General features: G+C 43.2%; 1 protein-coding gene across 1 annotated transcript in view; it reads left to right on the top strand.

Moving 5' to 3' along the window:
• The first annotated feature begins 151 nt into the window (after nucleotides 1-151).
• Nucleotides 152-21,918, top strand: part of FREM2 (FRAS1 related extracellular matrix 2) — a 165,836-nt gene continuing 144,069 nt past the window's right edge. The window contains exons 1-2 of the mRNA XM_025462413.3: nucleotides 152-5,373; nucleotides 10,199-10,288. Coding sequence (XP_025318198.3) covers nucleotides 210-5,373; nucleotides 10,199-10,288 — 5,254 coding nt within the window. The 5' untranslated portion in view covers nucleotides 152-209. The remainder of the gene's footprint in view (nucleotides 5,374-10,198; nucleotides 10,289-21,918) is intronic.

Raw genomic sequence — 21,918 nt, 5'->3', positions numbered from 1 at the left:
GGCCGGGGCGGGGCGGGGGCGCTCCTCACCCTCGCTGCAGCGCCAGCCCGGCCCGCGCAGCGCAACTTCCACCCCGGCGCGGCGGCGGCTGCGGAGTGCGGAGCGCGGAGCGCGGAGCTGCCGGCTCTCTCCCGCGGGGTCTGTGGCCCGGTGCCGGGGGACTGAGTGCGCCCCCTCCGCGGACCTGCCTCGGCTCCAACACCCCGACCATGCGCGCGGCCGGGGCCCCCGGGATCGCGTCCCGCGCCGCCACCGGTGCTCAGCCGGTGCCCCGGCTGCCGCCTCCCCTGCTGTTGCTACTGCCGCTTCTCCTGTCCCCGGTAAGCCGCGCCCGGGCACAGCCCGCTGCCCCGGGCCGGGAGCTGCTGTCCCCGGATCCCGCGGGCGCTGCGGGGGTCCTCGCCGAGGAGGCCGTGGTGCTGGCGAACCGGGGGCTCCGGGTGCCCTTCGGCCGCGAGGTCTGGCTGGATCCGCGGCGCGACCTGGTGCTGCAGGTGCAGCCGGGGGACCGCTGCGCGGTGACCGTGCTGGACAGTGACGCGCTGGCGCAGAGGCCGGGCCGCCTGAGCCCCAAGCGCTTCCCGTGCGACTTCGGCCCCGGGGAGGTGCGCTACTCGCACCTGGGCGCTCGCAGCCCGTCGCGGGACCGCGTGCGGCTGCAGCTGCGCTACGACGCGCCGGGAGGGGCCGCAGTGCTACCGTTGGCGCTGGAGGTGGAGGTGGTCTTCACCCAGCTGGAGGTCGTGACTCGGAACCTGCCCCTCGTCGTGGAGGAGCTGCTGGGGACCAGCAACGCCCTGGACGCGCGGAGCCTGGAGTTCGCCTACCAGCCCGAGACCGAGGAGTGTCGCGTGGGCATCCTGTCGGGCTTGAGCGCGCTGCCCCGCTACGGGGAACTGCTGCGCTACCCGCAGGTTCCCGGTGGAGCCGGCGACGGGGGCGCCCAGGAGCCTCTCCTGATGGACTGCAAGGCCTTCCAGGAGCTGGGCGTGCGCTACCGCCACACGGCCCCCGGCCGGTCGCCCAACAGGGACTGGGTGCCCATGGTGGTGGAGCTGCGCGCTCGAGGCTCGCCAGTGGGCAGGCCTGCTTTGAAAAGGGAGCACTTCCAGGTGCTGGTGAGAATCCGAGGGGGGGCGGAGAACACTGCGCCCAAGCCCAGTTTTGTGGCCATGATGATGGTGGAGGTGGATCAGTTTGTCCTGACCGCCCTGACCCCCGACATGCTGGCGGCGGAGGATGCAGAGTCGCCCCCTGACCTGCTGGTCTTCAACCTCACCGCTCCCTTCCAGCTGGGCCAGGGCTACCTGGTAAGTACCGATGACCGCAGCCTGCCCCTCTCCTCCTTCACTCAGAGGGATCTGCGGCTCCTGAAGATCGCCTACCAGCCGCCCTCTGAGGACTCTGACCGAGAGCGGCTCTTTGAACTGGAGTTGGAGGTAGTGGATCCAGAAGGAGCAGCCTCAGACCCTTTTGCTTTCATGGTGGTGGTGAAGCCCATGAACACGCTGGCTCCAGTGGTCACCCGGAACACAGGCCTCCTTCTCTACGAGGGCCAGTCCCGGCCCCTCACAGGCCCCGCAGGCAGTGGACCACAAAACTTGGTCATCAGCGATGAGGATGACCTGGAGGCAGTGCAGCTGGAGGTGGTGGCTGGGCTCCGGCATGGTCACCTTGTCCTCCTGGGTGCCACCCACGGCAACTCGGCCCCTAAGACCTTTTCGGTGGCCGAGCTAGCGGCCGGCCAGGTGGTCTACCATCATGATGACAAAGATGGCTCACTGAGTGACAACCTTGTACTTCGAATGGTGGACGGAGGACGCAGGCACCAGGTGCAGTTCCTGTTTCCCATCACCTTAGTGCCTGTGGATGACCAGCCACCAGTCCTCAATGCTAACACGGGGCTGACACTGGCGGAAGGTGAAACGGTGCCCATCCTGCCCCTTGCTCTAAGTGCAGCTGACATTGACTCAGAGGACTCTCTGCTACTTTTTGTGCTGGAATCGCCCTTCTCAGCGATAGGGCATCTGCTTCTCCGCCAAACTCATCCTCCGCACGAGGAGGAGGAGTTTACTGGGAGCCCTTGGAGGAAACTGGGAGAGTTCTATGAGAAAGCAGTGACAGAATGGCGGCAGCAGGACATAAGAGAGGGGAGGCTGTTCTACAGGCACTCGGGGCCCCATAGTCCTGGGCCAGTGATTGACCAGTTCACGTTTCGCGTCCAAGATAACCATGACCCCCCTAATCAGTCAGGACCGCACAGGTTTGTGGTGCGCATTCATCCGGTGGATCGGCTCCCTCCAGAGTTGGGCAGTGGCTGTCCCCTGCGGATGGTGGTGCAGGAGTCCCAGCTCACCCCGCTGAGGAAGAAGTGGCTGCGCTACACCGACCTGGACACAGATGACCGGGAACTCCATTACACAGTGACCCAGCCCCCCATGGACACAGATGAAAACCACTCGCCAGCCCCCCTGGGCTCCCTGGTCCTAACAGACCAGCCCTCGGTCGTGGTGGCCCATTTCACCCAAGCCCAGATCAACCACCATAAAATTGCTTACAAACCTCCAGATCAAGAACTAGGAGTGGCTGCCCGAGTGGCCCAGTTCCAGTTCCAGGTGGAAGACCAAGCTGGGAATGTGGCCCCAGGCACCTTCACCCTTTACCTGCAGCCAGTGGACAACCAACCACCTGAGATCCTCAACACTGGTTTCACTGTTCAGGAGAAGGGCCACCATGTCCTGAGCGAGACCGAGTTGCGTGTGGATGACGTAGACACAGACGTGGCACACATCTCTTTCACTCTCACTCAGGCACCCAAACACGGCCACATGAGAGTGTCTGGACAGATTTTGCACGTAGGGGAGGTCTTCCACTTGGAAGATATAAAACAGGGTCGGATTTCCTATGCACATAATGGAGATGAGTCCCTCACTGACAGCTGCTCCTTGGAGGTCAGCGACACGCACCACGTGGTGCCAATCACTCTCAGAGTGAACATCCAGCCAGTGGATGATGAGGTGCCCATGCTGAGCCTTTCTGCTGGCACTCTGGGGTCATATCTAGATGTTTTAGAAAATGGAGCTACCGAAATCACTGCCAGTGTTATCAAGGGGACTGATGAGGACACTGATGACTTGATGTTGACTTTCCTCTTGGAAGATCCACCCTTATATGGTGAAATCCTGGTCAACGGAGTTCCAGCAGAGCAGTTTACCCAAAGAGACATTTTAGAGGGCTCTGTTGTCTATGCCCACACTAGTGGTGAGATAGGCCTGTTGCCCAAAGGGGACTCTTTTAACCTGAGCCTGTCGGATATGTCTCAAGAATGGGTAATAGGTGGCAGTACTATCCAAGGAGTCACCGTGTGGGTGACCGTCCTCCCTGTCGATAGCCAGGCTCCAGAAATTTCTATAGGTGAACAGTTTATAGTTGTGGAAGGTGATAAGAGTGTTGTAACATCAGCACATATAAGTGCTGAAGATACCGATTCACTAAATGATGACATCTTATGCACTATAGTTATTCAGCCTACGTCCGGTTATGTTGAAAACATTTCTCCAGCCCCAGGCTCTGAGAAGTCAAGAGCAGGAGTTGCCATAAGTGCCTTTACCGTGAAAGACCTCAGGCAGAGTCATATTAACTATGTCCAGAGTGTCCATAAAGGGGTAGAACCTGTGGAAGATCGATTTATATTTCGTTGCTCTGATGGCATTAACTTTTCAGAGAGACATTTATTCCCCATTGTCATCATTCCCACCAATGATGAACAGCCAGAAATATTTATGAGAGAATTTATGGTGATGGAAGGCATGAGTCTGGTGATCGACACGCCCATCCTCAATGCTGCTGATGCTGACATTCCCCCCGATGACTTAACTTTTACTGTTACCCAATTTCCTACTCGCGGTCACATTGTGAACCAGCTGATAAATGGCACAGTTTTGGTTGAAAGCTTTACCTTGGACCAGATCATAGAGAGTTCTAGCATTATTTATGAGCATGATGACTCTGAGACCCAGGAAGACCGTTTTGTGATTAGACTAACAGATGGTAGGCATTCAGTGGAAAGGACGGTCCCCATTATTGTTATCCCAGTTGATGATGAGACCCCCAGAATGACCATCAATAATGGACTAGAAATAGAAATTGGGGAAACCAAAATTATCAACAACAAAATATTAATGGCAACTGATTTAGATTCGGAAGACAAATCTTTGGTTTATGTTATTCGTTATGGGCCAGGACATGGCTTATTGCAGAGGCAAAAACCTACAGGTGCCTTTGAAAATATCACACTCGGCATGAATTTTACCCAGGATGAAGTGGACAGAAACTTAATTCAGTATGTCCATGTTGGACAAGAGGGCATTCGGGACCTTATTAAATTTGATGTGACTGACGGAATAAACGCCCTGATAGATCGCTACTTTTACATTTCCGTCGGGAGTATTGACACTGTCTTCCCAGATGTGATAAGCAAGGGGGTATCCTTGAAAGAAGGAGGCAAAGTCACCCTCACAACAGACCTCCTAAGCACAAGTGACCTGAACAGTCCTGATGAAAACTTAGTTTTCACCATCACCAGGGCTCCCACGAGAGGTCACTTAGAGTGCACAGATCAACGTGGAGCTTCCATCATGTCTTTCACTCAGCTCCAACTGGCTGGCAACAAAATCTACTACATCCACACAGCTGATGATGAGGTCAAGATGGACAGTTTTGAGTTTCAAGTCACGGATGGACGTAACCCTGTCTTCCGGACATTCCGTATCTCCATTAGTGATGTGGATAACAAAAAGCCAGTAGTCACCATCCATAACCTGGTTGTCAGCGAGGGTGAAAACAAGCTGATCACTCCCTTTGAACTCACTGCCGAAGACCCAGATACTCCTGACAAACTCCTGAAGTTCATCGTCACCCAGGTGCCTGTTCATGGTCAACTCTTATTCAACAATACCAGACCTGCCATGGTTTTTACCAAGCAAGACTTGAATGAAAACTTAATCAGCTACAGACATGATGGCACCGAGTCAAGCGAAGACAGCTTCTCCTTCACGGTGACTGACAGTTCTCATACAGAGTTCTATGTCTTCCCTGATACAATATTTGAAACGAGGAGACCCCAAGTGATGAAAATCCAGGTCTTAGCTGTTGACGATAGCATCCCCCAGATTGCAGTGAACAAAGGGGCTTCCACGCTTCGCCCTCTGGCTACCGGCCACTTGGGGTTCATGATCACAAGCAAAGTATTGAAAGCAGAGGACAGAGACAGCTTACGTTTTTCTCTCAGGTTTATTGTGACAGGAGCTCCTCAACATGGGTATCTCCTCAATCTGGACAGAGGCAACCACAGTGTCACTCAGTTTACACAAGGTATGGCACACTTTTCTTTCTTTATGCCCAACAGAAAACATGAGTCTTCTTTTCTGAGGGTATGGCTATCCCCAAAAACTCCAAGTAGGGGATCAAATTTGAGTCCAAGGGAAGGAAAGGAAAGAGAAATAGATCATAAGGGGGGTGGGGTGAGGAATAAAGGGACTCACTTTTCTGGGAGAAGAGCTCCCTTCCTGTCCTATGTCCCATGTGGCAATCTGCCTTAGAAGGAATATCAGGTAGGCTGCCAAGGCAGGAGCCGGACTTGGGTGAGTTGACCCTGAGGCAGGCTCTTCAGTTCTGACTGGTTTGCCACCCCTGTCCTCTGAGTGGCCTATTGGAGACGCTGCAGGGGACTGGGGAGCATTTTGGCACCTTAGAGAAAGATGTGCTTTCTAAATTCTGTGTATTCGTTTAACTGTCATTTTCTCCTACCATTCACACCGAGCCTTCAGATTCACGTCACTTTGATTAACTGTGGAAGCGCTGTTCTAATCCTGCTACAGTTCTTAGAAACTTTGCACCTGGAAAAAAATGTATTTATAGAGACTTTGTAGATTTAGAACTCCTCTATAACATCTTATGACTTAGGCAAACACCAGAGACCTGAGAGGTAAGCACATGTCTAGAGTTCTAGCAATTACATGTGCAAGGTATGCCGTCATGACACACACACACAGAGCACGCACACGGATGTGTACGACAATATGCCCATCACCGGAATACACATTCACTTTGTCAAGAACCTGAAGATATGTTACTAAGATGAACAGCAGAAGAGAAAGAGGAAATTATTTCCTCGTTTCGCGTGTCCTCTGTGTCCTCTTTCAGACACAGTGACAGGCACCCGTTGCTTCAAGCATCTGCATTCTTAAGGCTAGAGCGTTTTGCTAATCTAGGTGTTCTTTGTGTGTGGACACAGTCTGAGACAGGAAGGGCAGGTGACCTCTGCAGAGTTTACTCAGTGACTGAAGGGAGAAGCCCATTAAGTATGCTGGCTTGGGAGTTAGGGCCGTTCTCGCCGACGTGCCACCTTCACAACAGAGGGCTTTGGGTGGCTTTCACGAAAACCTCACCACTCAGGATGGAAACTCCATCTGGCCCTCTGTGGGCTCTGTGAGTAGATATAAAGTTTACCCTCAGGGCATCCCAGTGGGGGTATTCTTTTCCTGCAACAGTGTTGTGCTCTAACAAATGCTTTAATAAACGGATGTCGCAAAGTATAGTGTTAAAGTGAACTACTTCTCTGTTTTAGATGCTGGCAAGTAGCCCTGCACTCCCAACCTCCTGATTCTTGGCTGAAAGCCTGACTATATTCTAGGGCCTGCAGGGACAGGAAAACCTGAGTGCCAAGTGTTATGCCAGACCAGCAGGAAACTTCTGTGTGAAGGCTTTCTGAGGACAGAGATGCCATGCAATCTTAGACTGGTTTCTTTTCATGGAAAGTGAAGAGGATAAAAGGAATATATTCCAGGATAGAAAATATCACTTCAAATTGCTCCTCTGACCTGAAAGAATAATCTGATGTTAAAGATTTTTTTTAAAGGAATTTTTAGATGAAGACAGGCAGACGATTTAATTCAAATTCTATGGACCAAGTCCAACAGCTTAAAATATTAGAATATTATTTCATAAATATTGAACCCCAAGTTATGCTATTTCATTACAGACTGTTGTGCTCTCTCTCTCACTGACACTGGACATGCTTATTCTTTATGGTCATTTGGAAATCTAGATTAGCCAGTTTATTATAAAAAGTGAAGATACATTCTTAAGAGAAATGATCACATTCCAATAAGAACCCAAATACTGTCTAGGAAAACTGTTGGTAGTTCACCACAGAACACTCATTTGAACAAGTTGAGACTGCAGTTTGGTTTAGGCTGGTTACTTCTGGAGAAGAGGTGGGTGAGTAAAAACGGAGAGGCTCCATCATAGAACTACTGTGGCTTCTCTCTTTGCAGAGAAAAAGTAGCGTCTCTAGTGAGGACGGTGCTGTGTTGTAATTGTTTTTGTTTTTCCGTAACCTTAAGCTGAGCTACATTTTGATGGATTTTCAGTGCTCCGGGTTAAGTCAAGTTAGTATATGCGGTCAAAGAAGGTTAGCACCTTTTCATTTTGATAAAGACCTTACTGTCTTTTTACCAACTTACTACTTGAAATGATGATATAGCCTGCATTTGGTGTCTCAGGGCTGTGATCTATTTTCCTAGTGATTCAGTTTTAAAAAATAAATAAGGTTTAGTTTTTTCCTCCACAAAAAAAAAAAAAAAAAAAAAAAAAGAAGGTTATTCCCAAACCGATTCACTAAGTGGTCCCTAGAAGAAACTCCATTCATTTCTAAACATCATTCAAATTTATTATTAGGAAGACCTAACAAAGTAAAATTAGACAAATTAAAGAAATAAATTATTTCAATGTTGCCTCTTCACCAAGATGCCCCTGTTGTCTCCATCCCGGGCTTAAATCACTTGTCTCAAGGACCTGGACTTTTTTCTCTATAGTAAGTACACAATGATAGCTTGTGGGAGATATAGATCACTTGCAGAAATTTCTCCAAAGAGTTTGAACCAGGATGTGGTTACCAGGCATGTCAGTGAACTTAGAATTAAAACTAAAACACAAAATCATGGAATGCTTGTACACATGAACTGAAATAAATCCAATGCATGATCAAAGATTAGAAGAAAATCCAGGTAATTGTTAGATGTTTAGTGAAAGAAATAGCATTTTTTTTTTTTTTTGGCTCCTAGGTTTTGATCTTCCTAATACTACTGTGCCTTCAGAAGTGAGTGTTTATATATAAATTATGATGTTTTTGATAGTTTTAGAGGTTCCTATAGAATAACAGAACTATGGTCACAGGCTTTACTTACTTGAGATTTTTTTAGAAGTCCCCTTTTTGAACCATGAGTTATTAATTGAGTTATACAGAAAAAAAGAGTTTTGGTTTGTTCCAGCTAATCAATATTGCATGCCCCAACTTGGAGGGAAAATATGACACCTGCGTGTCACAATTGCATTCATGTTCACTTTAGAAAAAAGTTTTTAAGAAATCAGTTTTGAAGTGGCGATTTATTTCAGTGAAACTGTCTCTTAAATACTAGAGTTTTATGCAAGAAAACATCAGTACACAGCTTGGGCGTGCTAATAAATTTTTCCTTTTCTCATAGTAGAACCTTTAGATTTTTTTTACACAGTTAAAGAAGGAATAGGGAAGTTTGAAAAAAGGTCTTCCGCTACGTGACCAGCGGGCTTTGTCCTTAGGCTAAAGATGTGTCCTCAGAAGGCAGTTGCCTTCATTCCTTCTTGAGGAATTAAAGGTTGTAAGGGGTCAGAGTTGTAAGAGTAGACAGATAAAGAGCCTGCAGGGGCTTGACGCTACCTCTGTAGAAGCATCACACACGTGTAGGTAGAGGTCCAAGTGTGGTCCACCAGACCTCTGAGCTCTTTCGTTTGAGCCATTCTGAATATTAGACTCTAAGCAAAGGACTGTGGGAAGTTGAGACGAAAACAAACAATCCCAGAAGTTTTCAGTCTTCTGAAAAAGATAGACACGCAGAAAGATACAAATGACACTAGGCAGAAATTGGGGAAATTAGAGTAGAGTTAGAAATAAAATGCTAAGGGAAAATGAAACATCTTGAATTGGCTTCATCTCGGAGTACCCCTTTTACAAAAAGGTACCATTAATTATTAAGTCAGATTTTCCCTCCTCAGATGTCTGATTGTAAGCAAGTCACCTCTCAGAACTGGATGAGCCAAGGGACAGTGTACATTTCACATCTGTCAAGTGGAGTCCTAGAAATTCATAGGGTCATCTGTTGATCCCAGTAGCTTGCATCACTTGAACTTATGCTTTCATAAAGTTGTTTTCTTATATATAACAATATTTTCTTATTCATACCATGAACTAACTCTTAGAAAATGGAAAACTATAGAGCACACACTAACCACATGTTATTGTGGAAGCTACTTTTAGCTGTGATCTTGATTGTATGTAGCCTTAGAAATAACTACTTCCTGCCTGGCCCATATCAAATAATGCTGTGTCATGAGCATCACGGCGTCATTAAGGAGAGGAACTGGTAAAATGGGTAAATACATTTTTAAATTATATCTTAGTCAATACGGAAAACAAGCTGTGCTGACAAGTTCGAGAGCTAAGACAGGAAGCAACAGAAAGCGCATTCCTGAGGCAGAATAACTGTTCACTATGAATAAAGTTTTCAGTTTTTTATTAGATGTTTTCTGTTCTAATTATTTTCTGGAGTCATGACAGTTATTTCAATCTTTGGGATTTAAAATGTCCTTGGTTTTTTTTTCTTTCAAACTCTGGAAAGCTTAAAAACAGCCCACTGTATATTGCAAGAGGTAAGAAACGTTAGCCAGAGGAGGGCAGGGAAGTTCTTTCCTCAGAGGGCCAGCGCTACAGGGAAGGAAAGAGTGTGATTTCAGTAGTGCCAAGAAATCTGCTATGCCTCAAAATATCTCCCTTTCCACCTGTCATGAAATCTGACATTCCGTATTTAAGACAGTCACTTCTTTGGTGTATGAACACTGCAGATACCATCGGGAGGGGCAACACCTTGCTATTATTATAACCTAACTCTTGCACTCTATCTGGATAAGGGATCAGATTTCCATGGGACAGCTGAAATCACGGGGCTTAGAGATAGGAGAAATAAGATAGCACTGCTTCACTTAGAATTGGGGAAGCTAACCACAGTTACGGAAGAGGAAGAGCCAGTCAGATCTACCATAAGTAATGGGTCACCAATCTCACCCTAGTAATGAATCATTTTGTTCTTGGGTTATTTTCTAGGTGACATTGATGACATGAAAATATGCTACGTTTTAAAAGAGGGGGCCAATGCCACAAGTGATGTGTTCCATTTTACAGTTGAAGATGGTGGTAAGTATTCACTCTTCTGTTAGTATAAACAGGGAGAGTGACTTTTATTGGTTGTTCTTTGATGACTTCACTACAAAGAATCTGTATCAAGTATCCTTTTATTTATGCTCACCTGAATTTATCCTGAATGAATTTGTCATTTGCCAATAGATAATCTTACATTCTCCATCTGACACAGTACTACTTGGCCATGAGGATAGATAAATGTTCCAGTTATATTATTTTCGTCTTAGGATTTGTAAAGCACCAAAAAGAAAGATCTATGTAAATAGAATCCCCATGTCCAGTTGTTCAGAATATGTTCTGCATGATGGTGTCCTCTTGAGGTGACAAGAGGATATTGGAATCCAGCCCGCTCCACACTTAGGCTATGTGCCTACCAGGGTGTGTCGCCCAATATGGGTGCCTTTTGCTCATTTGTACATGGGTGCTGTGTGGACTAATGCTGGTGGATAATTGTATTCACCAGGAAATCAGTGCTAAGTGAGTGTGTTTTATCTTACCAATCTCAGTATGGTTAACGATTTTCTTAGTTTGGGGGATTTTGTGACTGAGTCTAGCTAAAATTTTCCTCAGTGAAATCTGACGAGTACTGCAGAGGATAGGCCATGGCTTGTGATCTGAATCTCCTGAGCAATTTTATTGTCATTGCTCACCCAGTGAGCCCTGGCTGTTGGTCACTCTCTTTTCAGCTCTCTTCCTAATCCTGTAGGGCAGGAGAAAGACTGGCCACTTCTAGATTCATCACAAAGATGCCTCTGTTCTGTCAGGCTCTCAGGAGAAGTGAAAGAACCTCAGGAAGCACATGTGTTGTGTGAACAGGACACAGGAAGTGGGGGGATATATGGGTAAGAGAGGAAAGAGGGAGAAAAGAAATGATTCCGACCCAGTTGTCTCTTTTCTTATGATGCTTTTTTAAAAAAAGCACGCTATTATGTCATCTCTCAAAAAGATGACATGCTTACCTTCCATATTTTTTGAAGCATTAAAAAGCATGTGTTTAAAATATCACTGGACATACGTGACCACAGCTCTGAAAAATGACATCTGTTGGGGTGTATGCTGGGGACGTAAAAGAAGTGTTAATTTGGATTCAACTATTTGATTTTCCCTAGAGGCTGGATGTTTAATAAATTTGATGCCTTTATTTTTATGGTAACCAAATCATAGTTTAATATTCTGCATATTGGTATAATGAATCTTTTTTTTTTTTAAGATTTATTTATTTATTTATTCAGAGAGAGCGAAAGAGAGGCAGAGACACAGGCAGAGAGAGAAGCAGGCTCCATGCAGGAAGCCCGACCTGGGACTCGATCCCGGGTCTCCAGGATCACACCCCGGGCTGCAGGCGGCGCTAAACCGCTGTGCCACCCGGGCTGCCCCTGGTATAATGAATCTTAAGATGAAACCAATTCTAAGAAGCCAATATATAAAAAAAATAGCATGTTTATTGAATCTTGATGCTCAAATGGGAAAGTCTGCTGTTACTAAAAAGAACTTTAGAGTGGAACTCTGAAATAATTCAAATCTTCATAGTAGATCAAGATGTATAGACTAAATTACTGGTTTGAGGCACCAGGTTTGTCACTTAGGGTGAATGAATATACCTCAATAGCAAAAGCATGATTTTCTTTAAGATTACCAAAAAAATGTTTGAAATCAAATGGTTCTAAGATATCATATTTAATATTTTGCTTTTTCTCTTCACTTTTTACATTCTCAATTTGACACAGCGCTACTCTGCTATTCTGCACATTTCTTTCCTTAGCTGGATGGAATGGTAGAATTTTCTTTAAAACTTTGATCTGTATTTAAACTTTATTTTATTTTTTTTAAAAGATTTTATTTACGAGAGAGAGAGAGAGAGGCAGAGACACAGGCAGAGGGAGAAGCAGGCTCCACACACGGAGCTCGACACGGGACTCGATCCTGGGTCTCCAGGATCACACCCCGGGCTGCAGGCGGTGCTAAACTGCTGTGCCGACTGGGGCTGCCCTGTATTTAAACTTTAGAAAACATTATACTGCATAGTATTTCAAAATATTACATGAGGAATGGTTAGTTGAAGAAACTGGGTTTGTTTTTGAATTTGCTGAAAATATAGCTGAGTGTCTAAGGGTTGTGTTTATAGAAATAGGAAATAAATCATTTCAGGACCTTTTTTAGAGCAGGAGAGGGAAACATTCCAGCAATATTGTTCTAGAGCTTTCTTCTCGCTGCTGATACGGCATCACTTACCAGGCTCAGGCAGATTCTGGCAACTATCTATGGAACAGAATCTATCTTAATTCACCTGATATGAGAAAATTTCCCTCTGGCAGAATAAACACAGAAACAAACCTGCAAGATGAAAAAATAAAAATTCATGTATGTATTTCAAAATTGTTTTAATCTGATACTTATTTTTTTTAGGATTTTTGCACTGTCTTGTAAAATACTCTAACATTTGAATGAGAAATGCAATACTATTTAAAAAGTATCTTTAACAAAATCACTTCTCTAGGGAGTATGAGGAATTTTGCCAAACAGAAATAAAAAAAAAAAAATACTGGCAATATTTGTGGTAACAGAAAAATAAAGATATCCTTCCTTTCTATAAAAATAATATTAAACTAAGAATTTTGAGGTTTTTAAAAAATATTTTATTTATTTATTCATGAGCGACAGAGAGAGAGAGAGACAGAGACACAGGCCGAGGGAGAAGCAGGCTCCATGCAGGGAGCCCGATGTGGGACTGGATCCCGGGACTCCAGGATCACACCCTGGGCTGAAGGCGGCACTAAACCGCTGAGCCACCCAGGCTGCCCAGAATTTTGAGTTTTTGATCCAATTAGATATGTCTTGGTAATACAGTGAATAATTTTTTTAAAAACACACTCTAGAAAGAAATCAGATTTTATAGAATGTAATATGAACCTTTATTTTCAAAATCTTCATGATTAATAATGTAAATTTTATGTAATAGAATATATGCTTATGAAGACACATGTATGTTTTGACACTTCTCAAAGATCTATATGTCTTAGGAATTATTGGAGGTACTTGAATCCTATGAATAAGCATTATTCATGTTTTTTAGTTGGAGGGATCCAGGTCTCAGAAAAGTCGCCTAACTTCTCCTAATGTGTCTATCTGTCCACAAAGTTACAGACCTCTATCAAGGGTGACTCTCTCTTCCCACATAGGTGATGACAGACTCTTTGGATCAGTGGGTTTGGCTACCGAATTCAGCCATTGTGATTTATTATCATCTCTTTTATGCAAAGATGGTAAACATATCCTTATACCATCTCCACAAAGTACATGAAATGCTTCTGGTCTTTCACATCTGGGTACCATGGCCTAAAATTAAGAACTGTCTACTCCAATTCTCTTTCCAAACCATTGAATTCACCTTCTCCAAGTCCTCAAGAGTGTTTTTAGGACAGTGGCTAAGGAAATTACTGGAGCAAGCATAATCCTTGAGTAACCTAGAAAATCAAATAAAACTTTTACTTTCAGAAGTCAAGAACAGATTTAGGAAAGCAGAGAACTAAAAGCTTTTGTTTCAGATTTAATTAAGTCAGCATAAGAAACTGACCAGCCACAGAAATCTTGTTACCATGTAGTGATGGATTAGGACCACCCATCACTAATGGGATGGTGCTTAAACAGAGTCACCACTTTTTAGTTTGGGGCTGTTACCAAATGGCAGCAAGAAAAAGTACTTCATTTGAAGAATAGATAATGTCAGGATTTTACCATATAGTAACGTGTATGCACACATACACACACAGATTTTTATATTTTAGGAATCTTTCAATTGGATCTTAATCTTATGTATGGTTTCTGTTTATGCAGTTTTGCCTTCATAGCATTCATGTAAGCTTAGTAAAAACAAACAAAAACATTACTGCTCCTTTTTGGCATATGAGGAAACTGAGCCACAGAAATAGATAATTGACCTTCCTAGATGCACTACTTGATATAAAAAATAAGGTTCACAAGGAGTCAATATGTAGTTTAAGAGATAATCCGTGTATGTCTTATATAAATGGTACATCTGTGGTTTTTAATCTGTGCTAGACCTCAAAACTGTGATCTCCTATTATATATGCCGCCTTAAACTCCACTTCTGCAGGGGTTCTTCTGTGATTAAATAGTTTATAATTATAAGCAAATTCAGAGCAACTGAGTACTTATCTAAAAAGTTTACCTTTGGCTGGGGGTGAGCTGCACAGAAACTCTCTGGACAAGGAGAGTGAAAGAGGAGAAACAAAAGGACACTAATTCATCTGTAATTTACTGTTGATCAGCCTAGCAGTAAAGAGACATTGGTTAATCTGACCCTGATGAGTTTATAAATTGAGATCATTGTCATTTATGCTTGTAGATGTTCACTGGAAAAGTTACATATGCACAAACCTTTTCTTCCTGGATTTGGCAGATATGTATAATTATATTAAAATGGTTCTAACACACAAAAAAATAGGTACTTGACTTTCCTCAAATTTCATAACCAGGCAACTAAAGGCTAATTTGAATCCCGGGATTCTTTCTATAAGCAGTAACCTCCATATTTATTCAGGATAGGCAAAGAGGGGAGTTAACTCCATGTTTTCTGTGTTCTTCTGACCAAGATTTTAAGAATGTTTACTGGTGAGAATGAAATCGGAGTAGGATCTATCGATAGGCAAAAAGTTTCATCTCTTGTATAGTGTGAATTTTTATTTTAGAATTCTTTTTTTTTTTTAATATTTTATTTATTTATTCATGGGAGACAGAGGGAGAGAGAGAGGCAGAGACACAGGGAGAGGGAGAAGCAGGCTTCATGCAGGGAGCCCGACGTGGGACTCGATCCTGGGTCTCCAGGATCCCGCCCTGGGCCGAAGGTGGCGCCAAACCGCTGAGCCACCAGGGCTGCCCTATTTTAGAATTCTTTAGAGGTCACCATGTACTCAAATTTGTAGTATTCTTTTCTGATATCTTAGTGTAAGTCTTTTTAAAAAAATAAATGTGGAAAAAAAGTTAGTCTTTCTAAAGTACCGATAAACACAAATCAGATCAACCTTACAGTACCATTTTTTGTTTTATCAATTAAATTTTAAAGAAACTTAAAAAAAACCCACACTGAATATGTGAGTTAGGATGAAACAGGTACGCTTCCATAATGTATGTGAAGTTATAGAGCGAGAAAAAGCTTTGGAAAAACTTGTGAATATGTAGTTGGAGTTATGCAAGATGTAATAATCCTCTTAAGACATGACTCTTAAGAAGCAAAAACTTGCAGTCTTATTCATGTCACCAGGGACTCAAACAACAATCTGGAAATTATTCTATATGCCCAATAAACATAGAAGCTTTTTAGTAATGGCAGTCCTGAAAATGTTATGCAGTCCTTAAAATCTTAAATTACATAGTCTATCATAGTGTAATTCTTAAAATGAATTACTAAATGATCATTTTAAGATCATTTAGTAATGAAATACAGTTTTTGGAATGTTAGTAAAGAACATGAAAATACTATATGAAAAGGCCATTGACCTAGGTACTCTGAGGCCAGTGAACTACCATACAGTTAAAATTTATAACAATTTATATACAAATCAAACTCTGAAGTTGGGGAAGATGCTCTTGTTATCCATGGCTCCCGCTAAGGAGCAGCATAGCAATCACCTGTGGATTTAGCGAACCATCTTCCATTTCTTTTTGTTTCACCCTTTTTATCTTCCTGAGATGAACTCAATATAATAAATACTACAGGGGCACCTGGGTGGCTCAGCCGTTGAGTGTCTGCCTTTGCCTCAGGGCGTGACCCCGGAGTCCCGGATCCCGGATCGAGTCCCACATGGGGCTCCCTGCAAGGAGCCTGCTTCTCCCTCTGCCCTGTGCCTCTTGCCTCTTTCTCTGTGTCTCTCAGGAATAAGTAAATAAAATCTTAAAATAATAATAATAATAATACAGATCTGGAAAAAAACATCCTCCTTTGATAATTGCCTCTTTGAAGTCCAATTCCAGATCTAGTGCTCAGCATTTTAGCAGAAGACAAAAGCTTGTAGTCTTTTAGCCTGCTCTTAATCGAACATCTTCTCTGATTTCGTTTCAGCCTTTAGATGCCCTGTGATTTTCCTGTAAAGTATTCAAACATGAAAGTGATTTGTCTCTTTTGAGTCTTTTTTTCGGAGGAACTTTTCTAGCTCTTCCTTGTGATGTGAAAGCTGACCTCACACCACTGTTCCTGGTGTGTCCCACCCTCAACCCTGATGAAGTTCATCCCTCTTCCACACACCTGACTCTAGTGACATTTCCTCTCCAGAGTTGCTCCCAACATTGTGATGACAAAGTAGCCACACCCTTCTTTGTGCTTGTATCCCTACCTTTATCTACAGGAATGTTGTATTCTGATTATTTGCTGATGAGAAGACCTCCCCCTCCCTCCCCCCCCCCCCCCGCCCCCGTAGAGAAGGAACTCCTTCAAATAAAAAAAAAGGTGTCATTTATCTTTGTACCACAGTGCCTCCGCGGGGTTGAAAACAGGGTAAATATTTTAACAGATATTAAAATGAACAAATCAATAAATGGGCAAATGGCACTCCCTTTTTATATAAAGATCAATTACATCATATTCTAAGAAAAGCTTCTCTAAACAATTGCCAGTGGACCTTGGCATTCCTTTAGAACACTGTCTTATCCTAGCATTAATTTAAATCCCTGTGGCACCAAGAAAGATTTTTAGTAGAGCTTTCACATTTTTAAACACATGAAACCAACTGCTGTGAAAATTCCTTTGAAACTTTCAGTGGAATACACGGAAGACCGAAGAGATTCTCAGATTCCCAGTAACCAACAGTCCGGAGCTCATGTTATTCTTAAAGAGTTCTCTGGAAAAAAACAAAGTTGTCATATATTATATAAACAATTGTACATCTTTAAAATTCAAAAGAAAATAGGTATTTTCTATAAATCAGTATGGTTTATTTATTTAAAAATTTTTTTCTAAAGACGTTATTTTTTCATGAGACACAGAAAGAGGCAGAGACACAGGCAGAGGGAGAAGCAGGCTCCATGCAGGGAGCTCCATGTGGGACTAGATCCCAGGATCCCGGATCCAACCTGAGCCAAAGGCAGATGCTTACCCACTGAGCCCCCCAGGCATCCCGAATTTGTGTAATGTTAAAGTCAGCGCTACTACCTTAAGTATTTTTAGTTACCCCAGTTTTGTGCCTCTTGTGATAAGAGACATGGTGCCAGGTAGAGAAGTAGAAAGCTCTTATTAGCATAAAGTATCCTCGGTCCCCATTAAAATGTCATTACATGCATTTTTATTAGTTTCTTGTTCATGTGTTTAAGTCTCAAGCCCTCAGCATCAGATCCAAGATGTTTTTTTGATGGGCAGAAGAAAGAATTGGGTGTGATCATCCATCTGGCTTGATATACTGAGGAGGAGGAGCCCTACGTTTCTCCCCATTGTGAAAATTGGTTTGCTGCTTCCTCATTTGAACTCTCATGTGACTAGGGTGCGGCTGGAGAGAGTTCCGTCTCCTGCTTTGGCACTAAGACTGGGGCGTCAGATACGGTATCTGTGTTGGCCATTGCAATGCATCTGGTCCATAGCCAGACATTTGTTGCCTCTGTCTTTATGTCTTTTGCTGCCCAGTTTTTCATTTGCCAAGATCCTTAATTTATATGCTATCGACAGATATAAATAGTATCTTGACATAATAGAAGAAGCTGTGGAGTCATTTCTTTATATGACATGTCAGTTAAGGACAAGGCATTCAGATTGTATTCCATATTTGATGACAGACTACTGAGATACAAGGACGCTAGAAGCTCTTCGTTCTAGTTAGAAGGAGCACAGATTTTTGCTCAAAAGTGACCAGGTACTCAGGGTTTAAGGCAGTCATTATTGACAACTAGCTGGATTTTATTTATTTATTTTTATTTATTTTTTATTAATTAGCTGAATTTTAAGGAAAGGCAGGAAAAATAGAAATAAGTGCAGTAAGTTGGAAAATGAGATTTGAGTACAAGCATTAAAAGATTATACAGACATACTCAGCTTAGAGAAAAAAGCAAGCGTTCTTGGCAATAAAATTAATTGCCAGTGACATGAGAGCCAGAGGAAAGCTACCAGTGCCTTATGGAGTTATAATAAGATGGTGAAGTAACATCAGGCACGGAGACAAGTATTTCTAATCTGCGAGAGAGCATAAGATTCTACTAGAATACATGTCCTGGGAAGGGCTGTTGGCTAATATGGCTAAACATTTGTAAGCCTTTCTCTTTTCAACAGTTTACAATTGCTCAAATCATCCAGGTCTTTCTATAGCATAGCCCTGCCTTTAGCAGCATTGACTGTAAGGTACCTGTACTGTGTCCATGAAAGAAGTTACATCTCTTAAATAGAAAAGTATAAAGTAAATGTAATTAGTCACTTTTCTTTGGGTTCATTCCAAAATTATATAGCATATAGACATACTGTCTTACTGGCTTACAGGAAAATTTTCTTAAATGGCTAAATCTTCTGGTGAATATGAAACCTTACTAGTCACGTTTCTAGAGGCTTAGTGTAATTCTATATTTACTCTCAAAACCAATGATAGTCAACTTTTAAGACTAAGCAGATCTTTCATAGGTGATTAAAATACCATAATCTTGGGGCGTCTAGATGGCTCCATGGATTAAGTGGCTGCCTTTGGCTCAGGTCGTGATCCCGGGGTCCTTGGATCGAGCCCCACATTGGGCCCCCCCGCTTCTTCCTCTCTCTTTGCCCCTCCTCTTGCTAGTGCTCGCTGTCTCTCTCTTTCTCAAATAAATAAATAAAATCTTTAAAAAAATAAAATAAATACCATAATCTCAAGTCAAATATTTTATGTGTAGTAAATATTACATAATTCAAAAACATTCCCATTCTTTCCTTTAAGTTTGCACTGGGTGGCTGGGCAAAATAGAAGGTAGTATTTAGTGATGTAGTACACAGTTGTAATTGGTATGATTCTATATTTGCTAGAACCCGGGCCAATCCAAAGAGAGGCAGAATGTAATATTAGAGAAGGGTCAGAGTTTCTGTGGCAAAACTTATTTGCTACAAAGAGGTTCGCTGTTCATTTATTTATGGAAATGATGCAACAAGCATTTTTGGAGCACCCAATATATTTGAGGCATTTACTGGATTCTGGGAAAACAGTGATGAACGTAACAGTGGTGATTTTTTTGACCTGAGGTTCCAGTGGGTTCAGATGATAAAATAGTAGACAAAACGTTTATTTATGAAGTGTTTAAAGTATTAGGGAGGTTATCATTAAATCTGAGATAGCAGCTGTCAGGAATGGCTTCTGAAGGGTAATATTTGATCTTAGATTTAGCATGAGATGAAGCTGCCACAGGAAGACGGGAGGGAGAGTGTTCCGAGCTGAGGGGAAAGCACGTGCAAAGGCACTGAGCTCTGTGTGTTCAAATGACCGGAAGGGCATCAACGTGCCAGGAGCTCAGTTAACAAAGCAGAGTGCCACGCACGGTGAGGCTAGAGTTAGACTGGAGCCTGATGGTGCAGGACCTCATAAACCCAGCACAATGATTTAGATTTTGTTCTAAGGCAAAGGAGTGGCAGGGTCCAGTTTACTTTTTTTGAGAAGATGACTCCTGCAGCTGTAGAGGATTCAGGGGAAGCAACCAGGGGAAAACAGGGAGATCAATATGAGGCTGGTGCAGTAAGATAGATGTGATATAATTTTGGATCTCAACCTATAGGAGTTATTGACAGATTAGATTACGGGGCGTGGGGGCGAGGAGAACTTAAGCATGATTCTGGGCTTCTTGGCCAGAGGAGAGTGGAGGCACTATTCATTCAGATGGAAAAGACTTGGGTGGGGGGCGGGGGATAGGGTGGGAGCTGCATAGAAAAGCTTTCAGAGAGGAAACTAAGAGGTCATTTTGAGCATATTAATTATGAGATGCTTTACTTTGAAATGTGTATACAGGAAGGCCAGCCTATTGACCCTGCTTATCTTCCCTGCCATCAGAGGAGTTAGGAGCACAGCCTCTGGAGTTAGAACCAGAATGACTATTGGCTCTGCCCTTTGCAGTAACTGGTGATGTGACCCTGAACTAAGTGACTGAGTCTTTCTTAGCCTTGGTTTCATTTGCCTAGTGGGATGATAGTAGTATTCTAACTAATAAGGTTCTTTTTGAAGGTTAAGTAAGGTAATTCATGGAAATGGGATCATTCCTGCAGCACACTTCCTGCCTCTGAGTAATGACTGCAGGAGCTACCATGCTTGAGATTACCTCTTGAAGGGTTTCCAGGGCTTTTTTTTTTTTTTTTTTTTCCAATTTTTCTTTCATTTCTTGCTTATTTCCCACCTCCTTCTCTCCTTTTCTTATTTATTTATTTATTTATTTATTTATTTATTTATTTATTTATGATAGTCACAGAGAGAGAGAGAGAGAGAGAGAGAGAGGCAGAGACGCAGGCAGAGGGAGAAGCAGGCTCCATGCACCGGGAGCCCGACGTGGGATTCGATCCCGGGTCTCCAGGATCGCGCCCTGGGCCAAAGGCAGGCGCCAAACCGCTGCGCCACCCAGGGATCCCCTCTTCTCACCTTTTCTTTCTTCTTCCTCTCTCCAGTCTTTCTCACGGCAGCTGTTCAGAAAGTTTATCTATTTGTTTTTTGGTGGAGATGGAATAAGACAGGGATGCAAATGGAGAAATGGTGAACACTTCTGTAATGCTGAGTTTAAAGGCTAAGAATACTTCCAAAGTCGTTTTGCCATTAGTAAGTAGCTTAACAAAAATTTTCATGAAGCTAACAATTGAGACCCTCTGGTCAAAGAACGGAAATACAAAATACAATCTCTCGAGCTCAGTTTATATGTTTTACTTCTTTTTTAATAACTGAGAGTGTAGATTTTATAAACTTGAAGATTAAATATAGGAACCTGCTTTTATAAAAAACAGTAACACTCCGGGACGGCTGGGTGGCTCAGGGGTTGAGTGTCGGCCTTTGGCTCAGGTCGCGATCCCGGGGTCCTAGGATCCAGTTCTGCATCAGGCTCCCTGCGGGCAGGCTGCTCCTACTTCTGCCTGTGTCTCTGCCTCTCTCTGTGTCTCTCATGAATACATAAATAAAATCTTTAAAAGACACAAAATTAAAAAAACAATAGCATTCTGAAACATTTGGGTTTAGAAAATGTGAGACTCAAATGTAAGGTTCGATTGCAAATCTAACACACCGAGCCGAGCCCTAAGCAGCTCGAGACACTCATGGAATAAGTATTAAAGCCAGGTGTCTTTCTGTAGTTATCCAGTGAAGTCAAAGGGACAAATGTAATACCTAATCCTGATTGCAAATAAGGAAAAAATAAAATTTAGTGAGGCTTAACTTCATGAAAAAGTGGTGAATGAGCCACACACACAAATAAATACAGGTGTCTTTGTTCTTGCTTCACAAATGTAGATCTATTTTGTAACATACATTTCCTGAGACCAAGAAAAATTTGTGTAAATGAGACAAAAATAATTTTCTTTAATATTCTGTTTTCTTTAATATTCAGTGTAAACTCACGGAAATTACTCATTTATAAATCTGGTTCTGCCCCTAAGAATTGCCAAGTAGTTGTGTTTAAGTCATTTTTCATGAGAGGAATAA

This window comes from Canis lupus, chromosome 25 (assembly GCF_003254725.2).
Source record: "Canis lupus dingo isolate Sandy chromosome 25, ASM325472v2, whole genome shotgun sequence".
Lineage (NCBI taxonomy): Eukaryota > Metazoa > Chordata > Mammalia > Carnivora > Canidae > Canis > Canis lupus.
The sequence above is the reverse complement of the archived record's forward strand: the minus strand, read 5'-3'. Positions and strand labels throughout refer to the sequence as shown.